Raw genomic sequence first — 10,222 nt, forward strand, 5'->3', positions numbered from 1 at the left:
CTGTGGTGGTCGTCGCGCTGCTCTCCTTCGTGCATGTCCTCGTGCCGCTGCTCTCTGACTCAACTCCGACCATGCTGCTGCGTAGTCTCCACTGGGCGGCGGGCATCCGTGGTTAGTTTGAACGGTAGTCTATAATCCGGGTAGATCTGTACAGGTTTCCGGCTGAGCCACGCTTTGGTCCACACGAATGCCTACTCCTGACCTTCAACTGGTGTACTTCGCCACTCTTCCCAGAACAATCGCGACGGTGTGTCGAGTTTTAGGTGCAGCAGCTTGATGTTGCGTAGTGACTGGCGACTGCTGTTGTCCCACACATGCAAAGCGCCGTTCTCGTCTCCTGACATTAAGACGGCTGGGTCTGCAGTGTAGTGACACTGCTTTCATGATGTTTGAACGATTCCGAAAGCGTCGCCTCGGGACCCCAAGGAGCAACTTTGGCAGACAAAGATCCTGTCGAAGCATTAGCCACACATGCCGTCGCTGCTGTGACGGATGTGGCAGCAGCATTCAAGTCCAGTGCGTAGATGTGTCCATTGCCACAGCCCATGAAAATCCGCTGCTCCATGGGGTCAGCAATGCACACGTTGACGTACGATGGACAGGGGACGTTGTCTAGGCACGGGGGATAATTGAGCGACCAGATCTTGCACGTACGACCCAGAGAGGAGGTGTAGATGCGGGCCTTCACACCGCCTAGACCCACATGCAGCGACGTGACAGGTAGAACGTGGTCTGTGAAGCTTACCACGGGTGTGACACCTTGTTGGAAGCTCGAAGCTGCGTCTGGTTCGTCTAGCAAGTCCAGGAGTCTCCATACATGCATCAAAGCGTTTTCACTTGCCGTGTCTAAGTGCGAATCATCCGACGTAAGGTCCAAAGCCGACACGCGCTTGTAGTGCGCGTCGAATACCGCCACCAACTCGCCAGTCTTGACGTCCTAGACGTAAATTTTGCCTGACTCAGCACCAGCGAAGAGGGAGTTGCCGCAACTTGAAGACGTAATTGGACCCATCTTTTCGGTCACATGACACTTCCACACGGGCATGTTCTTGCCCCAGCTCCAGAGGCTGAGCGCCAACTTGCCTTCCTGCACTGCCACCAAGTGGTCCGTGCGCAGCACTGGGTAGACTCCATTTAGCGCCGAGCGACAGTTCTAGAAGCAATAAAGTTGGACGCCAGTAGACGAATCAGCGACGAGCGGCTCGTTCCCCTGTCTCGAGCCCAGGAGTAGTACGTGGCCCGCCAGCGCAGTCGTGGGTGGCAAACAAATGCAGCAACGCCAAAATGCCGTCAGCGATCGACTTGGTATCCTACGCGTCACATACCGTAACAAAAGGCGGTAGACACATGCAGAATACGCTTCGATCCATCGTTATAATATCACCGGTGAAACAGGCCAATTATCTTGTCCGGCCGTAGGGCAGATCGTATTGCTCGTCCGTAGTGCAGTGCCAGAAGTTCGTGCCGACTGATCTCCGAATAATACACCGAGATGGCCGACAGGATCTACGTGATCCTGCGCCGGAACGTCGACTTCGTGTCCGCTCCTATTTATTAAGCACACTCTGTTACCAGCCTCTTGCTAGTCCCTACCCTCACTTGTGCACTACCTGGCTAATTCTGTTGTGAGCGACTCGCGCACCAAGCTTGACGCGCTGTTTCCAGCTTCTTCGTTGCCCAGATGGCACGCCAGCGCCCACTCCTACTTTCCGAAACACCCGCCGACCCAACCGACGCGCTGCACCCAGCTTCATCGTTGCGCCTGTCGATCGGCAGGTACTCCACATGCATTCCGCTTTCGATATGAGACCCTTCGTCATGGCTCCCGCCAATAGTCTTCATCGTTGGGCGCGGCGCCCCCACACACATCTCGTGCTTCATCTCGCTTCCGGCTGAGAACCCCTCGTTATGGCGTGCGCCAGTAGTCCCCCACCGATGGGCGCGGATCCCATGTACTTCCATCGCGTTTTCAGCAAGGCCCCCACAACAACGGTCCCCACCGATGGGTGCGGTGCCCATCTACTTCGTTTCGCTTTCGGCAAGACCTCCACAACAGCGGCCTCCATCGCTGGGCGCGTCACCCAGACACTTCGTTTCACCATCGACAAGGCCCAGCCTTCGCCGATGAGCTCTCAACCTCCGGCAAGGCCCAGCCTTCAAACCGACGGTCACGACGTCCGAGACTTCTCTCAACCTACGGCAAGGCCCAGCCTTCACCGAGGGTCATAACGTCCGTACACTTCACTTCCGCTTCCGGCAAGGCCCAGCCTACACCGCTTGGGGAACGGTACCCCCACCCACTCACACCGATTCTGACGGACGACTTCATCGTCCGGCATCATGCCCTTCAGCTGCCGTCGTGGGCGGTGCCCACCTACTCACTCTCTTCATACGTACCCGCTTCGTCCGACACTCCACACCTCAGCAGCTGGCTCCAACCAGTGCTCACCTCCTCGTGATCAACTTCACTGCATGATCCATTACACGCCTTACTCCAACAAAGGGTCTTCCACGACCCGTCCTGCTGCGAACAACTCGTCGTATTCCGCACTAGAGACCCACATGTTTTCATCGTCATCCGGAACAACTTGTCCACTCCTCGCTGGCCGTAACGCGTATTCAAGGACATAGTATCCAGCTTTATTGCGACGTCTACGGCGTCGAACCTCCACCAACTGCTCACTCGAGATTCGCCACTTAGCAACGCTGTTCTTCGCTCTCCCTTTTCGTTTGCCAGTTGCGATTCTCGTTGCTGCCGGCACAGCCGACGACGTTGCTCCAGCAACCGCGTCTGCTGCCTCGACATCTTCACCTTGCTCGGCTTGCCCTTCATGTTCCAACTGCTCTTCGATATCAGCTGCCACACGCTGCAATAAGTCCACCGGATAGTGATAGGAAATGAGGAAAGACACATGAGCTATAAATCGCTCTGCTTCACCGTTCTGATCTTCACGCTCAATTAAGAAATTCTCATACTCCGCCGGCTCGACGATCCTCATTGGACCGATCCACTGATGCGCCAACTTAGTCGCTTTTGGCCCCTTCGGAGGTCGGTACATCCAAACTCTGTCGCCTGGTACAAAGTCTCGTCGTTTGCGTACTTTACGATCATAATAGCGTGCCTGACGTTGTTGCTCCCGTACTCGTGCTTGATTTGCTACTTCATGACTCTGCCTCAACGTCCTCATTAGCCACCGATTATACTCCGACAGTTCTCCTGCTTCCGTCACGTTCGCTTGTTGTAATAACTCGTTTGGATTTCGCAGCTTCCTTCCCATCATCAACTCGTTGGGCGAAAGCGCCACCGTAGAGTGTCGTCCCGAGTTGTAAGCGTACACCGCAAATGGCACCCAATCCGCCCAGTCATTATGGGCCTCTGCTTGCATGTATGTGGACACACAGTCCTTCCACGTGCGGTGGAAGCGCTCCACCAAACCCAGCATTTGAGGTCGATACGGCACCGGATTCACTTGCTGTGCTTGCAGTAACATCACTAATTTTTCGACCTCCAATCCAGTTAACTCTGGTGCTCCATCCGTCAGCAACTCACGAAACACGCCAAACTTCAGTACGATTTCCTCCATCAGGAACTTCGCCCCATTGTCGGCTGTGTGCCGCTCCACCGCCTTGGCCACCGCGTAACGAGTCACATACTCCACAGCCGCAATCACATACCGCTCGCCGCCTCCGGCCACTGGTAGAGGGCCCGCCACATCTAATGCCCATCTATCGCCAACATCTCCTCCGCGAATGCTCCGCAGTGGCGGAATCACCTCCCTCGGTTTTGCCTTACGACTTCCACACTCCTGACAGCCTCGCACCCATCGCGCCACTTCTCGTCGCAAATCCGGCCACCAATAATGTCTCGCGATCCGTTCGTAGGTATGAGGCGCTCTCAAATGACCCGCCCAGACCGAATCATGATGAACCTTAAAGGCCACCGACCACAATTCGGGTGGTAACAACACTCTTCGTCCTGCCGATGTCTGGATGGACACCAAGTCGTGCCGTATGTCGACCGCCATGCCGCGATAATCCCCGGTCTTCACCACTTGTTGTACCCACTTACTTCGTCGTTGAGCCGCTACTACTGCATCGTCCGTTAGCTGTAGCGTCGGTGGCCGCCGCTGCTGATCACACTTGTCTCTCAGGGTTGTCGTCGGTACTGGAATTGCCTGCCACTGCTCCGCCATCTGTACGTGTTCAGGACCACGTATGGGCCATACTACTTCTTCCAACTCCTGGTTCGTGGGTGCCGACGCCGTCTTCTTTTTAGACCTCCCGGATGAAGTTACGCTGACGTCGTACGGATTCTCACGACGCTCAGTCGTCGTTGCTTGCGCACCTCTTCGTCTAGCTGTCACCGCCGCCGGTTCGTCTCGCCCTTCGGTTGCCCATTGCCCTCCCAAATTATCCGGTGCCGCGACCACCGGACTATCTAGTGATGTTAGCGGCCATGTTGACCGTCCCCGCCGTCGCGCTGCTGCATCATGTCGTGTCGTCATTGACGTATTGTCTTGATTTGTTGGCACATTGAACCGCACCCTTCGTCGTACCGACTGTTCTTCCCGCACTTCACCGTCACTCGCTGGCGAGGCACCGCTGCCAGGTTTCTCTGCTTCATGAAGCGCCGTTATTTGTTGTCGAGCAGAGTCACCTGTCGTACGCTCTGTCCGCCCCTCGTATTCGTCCTCAGCCGCACTTACTCCCGTCTGCAACGCCACTTGCTGTTGCTGTTGTGTAGCTTCCAACCGACGTTTCGCCGCCCGTGTGAATGGTCGATCCGAGATCCCCATCTCGGCCGTCTTACCCGCCACGTCTTTCCCACGCGCCTTCTCCAGTTTGGCCAATTCTTTATCCCCCTCGGATCTGGCCTCCACTACCCCACCAGTTGTCGTTGTTGCCCCTGCCGCATGGCTGCCAGCCATCGAGGTCCTCCCCTCTTCCACGTTGCCCCTTGGGCTGTGAGCCACCACTTCGACTTCGCCTTCACGAGGCACCAGGATACCGTTTGTTGCTGTCGCGTCCATATCCGCTCCTTCAGTCCGCACCTCGCCTTCATTCACTGTGTTGCGCGCCGTACTGGCCCCCGTCGCCGCAGCACCGCTATCTGCTGACCCTGCCACTTCACGTGCCTTTACGCCAGACTTCCGGACTTCCCCACGCAGCCGTGCGCGTCGTCGCCGGCCGACCGCTGCAGCAACCTTGACCGGCGCTCGCGACAGCGCATCAGCCACGACGTTGGTGCTACCCGGTCGATACTCAACTGTAAATTCAAACTCCTGCAGAGTCAACGCCCAGCGATGCAATTTGTCTTGTCAGGTTGAAGCTGGTCATCAACCATTTGAGTGCGGCATGATCTGTCACAATCGTAAATTGCCGCCCATACAGATAGGGTCGGAACAATTTGATCGCCCATACGACCGCCAAACATTCGAGCTCGGTAATCCCATAATTCATCTCTGCTGGACTATTGACTTTACTCGCATATGCAACTGGCTGCCAGCTACGTCCGTGATCCTGCATGAGGCAGGCACCGAGCCCGACAGCGCTAGCATCCGTTACCACGCGAAAGACCTTCTTGAAGTCAGGATAAATGAGCAACGGCTTGGTCGTGAGCACCGCTTTCACATGCTCGAACGCCGCTTCTTGCGCCACCGTCCACTCCCATTCTGCTTCCTTCCTCAACAACTTCGTCAGTGGCGCCAACAAGGACCCAAAACCTTCCACAAACCGTCGATAATACCCCGCTAGATGTACGAATCGCTTAACTTCCACAGCATCCACAGGTCGAGGAAATTTTCGTACAGCCGTCACCAATCGTTCGAGCGGTCGTACACCCTCGGAACTGAGCTCGTGGCCTAGGTATTCCATCTTTCTGGTGGCGAATACACACTTCTTGAGTTTCAACGTAAGCCCGGCCGCTTCAAGTCGTTCCAGAACACACGCCACCTCCACAATATGTCGCTCAATGCCCCCACGTGTGAAAATCACAATATCATCTAGATAAACCAAGCAAGTCAACCACGTTAGACCCCGTAACACACTGTTCATCATTCGTTGGAATGTCGACGGTGCATTGGTCAAACCAAACGGCATCCGCACAAATTGATACAAGCCTTGCTTGGTCGTGAAGGCCGTCTTCGGTCGGTCCCGCTCAGCTACGCGTATCTGCCAATATCCAGCTTTCAGGTCTAAGGTTGTAAACGGCACCGCACCTCCCAAGGCTTCGAGAGTTTCATCGATCCGTGGCAGCGGATAAACGTCTTTCTTCGTAACTTTGTTGAGTGCTCTGTAGTCAATACAGAACCGCACCTCCCCGTCTTTCTTCTTGACCAGAACCCCAGGAAAACCCCAAGCACCCTCGCCTTCCTCGATTACACCGGCGTTTAACATCTTGGCTACGTTGGTGGTAACCACCGGGTCATCAGACTGCGCCATACGTCGTCGTTTTAACATGATTGGCGACGCGTCTCCCGTATCAATATGATGTTCTATATTTAGTGTAGTGGCCGGTGGGCAATCCGTCGTGCTCTCCGTCGTTCTGCGGTACGCCCGCAACAGCTTCATCACCAACTGCTTCGTATTCTCGTCCTGCTCCCCAATGTGTACCTCATCTTCATTGGCCAGAGGCTTCTCCACGTCCCCCAACTCGTTCAACCAGGCCAACACATGTTCACGACTTAAACCTCCATTGACTTCCAACACCACCATGTCATCATCTAATGGTATCCACGTTCCTAATGCCTTCTTAGACGGTAGTCGCACCTCTACGCCACTTGAGTTAATCGCCGGAACCCACGCCTTGCCGTTTTGTACCCGAGTTATCGTCGCGGCCAGCATCACGGTTCCAATGTGCTCCGTCGGCACAAAGATACCCTTTTCCCCGTCCGTGGCAGCCACCGCCACTTCCACAGGCACAACAGCGCTCCCGATCAACTGCGTCCTCTTGGCCATGCGCACCGCTGCCACCTTCACGCCCTTATTCTCGTCGAAAGTCCGGAAAGGAATCACCACACGCCGCCCTTCATCGTTGTACCGCATTTCATTGGTGTCGAAGTCCATAGTCGCACCGTGACTGCGCATGAAGTCAACACCCAGGAGGAACTCGTCGGTGCACCCGGCCACGATGCACGCGTCCACACTGATCTCATCGCCATACACGTTGCGCATGGCAAACCGCCACACACCCACTACGTCAAGAAGGAACCCACCGATTCCTTCCACGTAATCCACGGGAGCTACAATATCAACCCGATCACCAACCCGCATCCATGCCGTGCCAGCAATGGTGAACCTCGCGCCGCTGTCCAGTTTTACTGCCCGTTGTTCACCATCAACCTCCATCCGCGCGGTTGGCAACCCGTCGTCAGCACCGACATACTCCACGCCATCAGCGACATCACCATCGCTTGTCTGAACTTTGGGCCGTTGAACTAAACTTACTCTTGCGGGATCTCCACTCGACGGACTCGTATTGCGGGTGCGAGTGGCGCGGCGATCATCCAGGTCCGCCAGGGCGCACTCTTCTACTCGTTGTCTCACTGCTCGTCGCTCTTCGTCGGATCGCTGTACTTTCGCCTTCGTCGCTTCCTCTTCAACCCGCCGCCGCTCCTTAGCTTTCGTTACTTGCATTTTCTTCCCTTCTCGTCGCTTCAGCCGCCGCGCTGCCCGCTTCTCCACCAGCGCCGCATCCGCATTACCCAGTTCATCGGTCACCTGTACTGCGTTAACGGGTAAAACGCACACTGCGCCTTCTCCAGTCCGACACCCGTCCTCTTGTTCCGCTTTGTTTACACTTTCTTTCGTTGGGGCGGGCTCGCACTAATCGAGCGCCAGCCATAGGTGGTCGCACGGTCGCCAAGTAGCGTTCCGCACGCTCTTCATCTCTGGCCAGTGTATCCGCCTGGATACACTTCATCACTCTGCTCACGTAAGTCCCCTCGCTCTGGTCGTCCACCTCCACCGTCACCTGCTGCTCAACTCCTTCTTCGCCACCCATGCCGCCATCGATCTTGGCTTTTTCATTCTTGGCCGGTACCAATTGTCGGGGATCCGTTGGTGGTGCCGGACGCCGTAGTCCCCTCACTGCGCCCGACACTAGTTTTCCGCTGGGTTTAGTGTTTCTGGTCGCCGCTTCATATACTCCTCATGCGGGCTTTCGCCTCGGCATCTGAACAGTCTCGTGCAAGTGGCCATACTCGCGACACGCGTAACACCTAAGGCCCACGTGGACATTCCGCCACACGATGCCCAGACTGCCCACAATTAAAGCAGCTAAAACCTGGTCGCCCCTTCGACTCATTGCCGCCTGGAGGACTACTCATCGGTCCTGTCGACTGTTTCACTGCTGCCTTCGTCTTCGTCCGAGCTGGTTTGGCATCGGACTCTTCTCCACTGGAATCTTGCTCCCGTAACCGGCGTTTGCTTCCCTTCTCTGCTGGCGGACCATCTTTCTGCTGCGTCCTCTTCCTTCCCGCACTCGTCGCCGCCCAATACTTCCCGTTCCAGGTGTGGCCCAGTGGCACATCCCACGTGCCCGAATACGGGTTCCAAACGCCTTGAGGATTGGTGAATAGTGCCATACTGCTCGATCCCCCTGACGACGTCTCCGTACCGCTCACCATTGACGTCAGTCCCGACAGAAGTCCTGACCCACCGATCCCAGGAATCACTACCGTCTGGCCCGTCGTGCCGGTCATCGGGATGAGGTATGGGTTAGGCGCAGTCGCCCACGCCTGCCCGATATTCGACTTCCCCTGCGCCACGTTATCCATGGGGTCGTCGATCTTCGTTGCCTTAGCCACCGCTTTTTCCAACGTCCTCGGCTTCGGCCGTTGCGTCACTAATTTCTTCGTGGTCCTGTCGAGGCACCGATAGAACTGGGCAAGCAACACTCTCTCGCTCACCTTGTTCTTCCCGACCAGTTCCCGAAGCACCGCTGCATAGTCCGCGTACGTCTCCCCAGGCGCCATCCTTCTTCCATTAACGCGCCACTCTGCCGCCGACTTGTCCAGACGTTCCCCATACCGTCTCAACAACGCTTTCTTCAGATACGTCCACTTCCGTTTGTGGTCTTGGAGCCGTCGATCCATGTTCACCCACCAACGTGCGGCGTTCTCCATCAATTTGTTGCCCATGATGAAGTAGAGCGCACGATCCGACCAATCCCCTCGTCCAGACTCCTTAGCTCCACGTAAGGCCAAGTCGACTCGATCAATCCACGTGGACACCGAAACTTTTGGAGACGGGGTGAATGTCGGGAGTTCCAGATCCTTCACGCTCTTCCGCTTCGTCCATGGGTTCGCGGTGTTCCCGTCCGCTTCGCCGTCCATGTCGGCGCCTCGACCGTTCTGATTCTGTATCCGAGCTAGAAGGACTTCCGCTGTCTTCATCGCTGCTGCTGTCGTCGCCACTGGACTCACTGGAACTGCTCGAGTCACTGCTCGGAGAATCATCAGGGGACTCATCCTCACTACTGTCCCCACCGCCGTAGTCTCGATGAGGCCTTCCAGACCCCCGCCCCCTACTTCGTCTTGCCTGCGAGTGTCGCCGATGGTCAGCATCGTCGTCGCTGGATTCATCATTTTCCCCATGGCGACGTCTCGAGCGGTCAGCACGACTAGGCGTACTTCGTCTCGAGGCACTCCTGCTCCGCCGACGTTCGTGTCGTTCTCCTCCGTCATCATCCATCACCGAAGCGGCTTGCATGCTGGCTACCGTGGTCCGCAGGTCGTTGATAGCTGTCGCCATCGCTGCTGCATCCGTGGGAAGCGTTTCCTCCTCACTTACCACCGTCCGCTCTCCCGTTCCAGCCACCAGTATGGCTCGTGATCGCACCTCGTCGTTGTGATGACCCAAACGCGTTCCGACGCCGTCGTCGTCTTCCACTGCCTCCACACGCGAAGTCGCTCGAGATACCACTGCCGCCGCTTCATCGTCATCTTGCTGTCGTTCATCCTCACCCTCGTTACCACCATATCTCTCCGTCTGTTGTTCCATCCCTTCTTGTGCCGTTTGCAGGACCGTACCGGTCCTTGGGGACGTCCTGGATTTTACCCGCTTGACTCGGGAGGCCTTCGCTTTCGTCAGCGTCCTCGTACCCGTCATCGTAGCTCGTAGTGCGCGCGAATTCGACTTGTTGGCCCCTGTATGACCACCATGAAACAGGCCAATTATCTTGTCCGGCCGTAGGGCAGATCGTATTGCTCGTCCGTAGTGC

At 56.4% G+C, this 10,222-nt stretch overlaps 1 protein-coding gene across 1 annotated transcript; it reads right to left on the bottom strand.

Moving 5' to 3' along the window:
* Positions 1-343: 343 nt before the first annotated feature.
* Positions 344-1,370, bottom strand: PITG_20038 (WD domain-containing protein, putative; the record flags this gene model as incomplete). Its single annotated transcript, XM_002895933.1, has 3 exons — positions 344-937; positions 1,025-1,153; positions 1,326-1,370. 3 exons carry the CDS (start codon positions 1,368-1,370, stop codon positions 344-346), a joined length of 768 nt encoding a protein of 255 aa, XP_002895979.1.
* Positions 1,371-10,222: the final 8,852 nt, after the last annotated feature.

Source organism: Phytophthora infestans, genomic scaffold, assembly GCF_000142945.1.
Source record: "Phytophthora infestans T30-4 supercont1.118 genomic scaffold, whole genome shotgun sequence".
Lineage (NCBI taxonomy): Eukaryota > Oomycota > Peronosporomycetes > Peronosporales > Peronosporaceae > Phytophthora > Phytophthora infestans.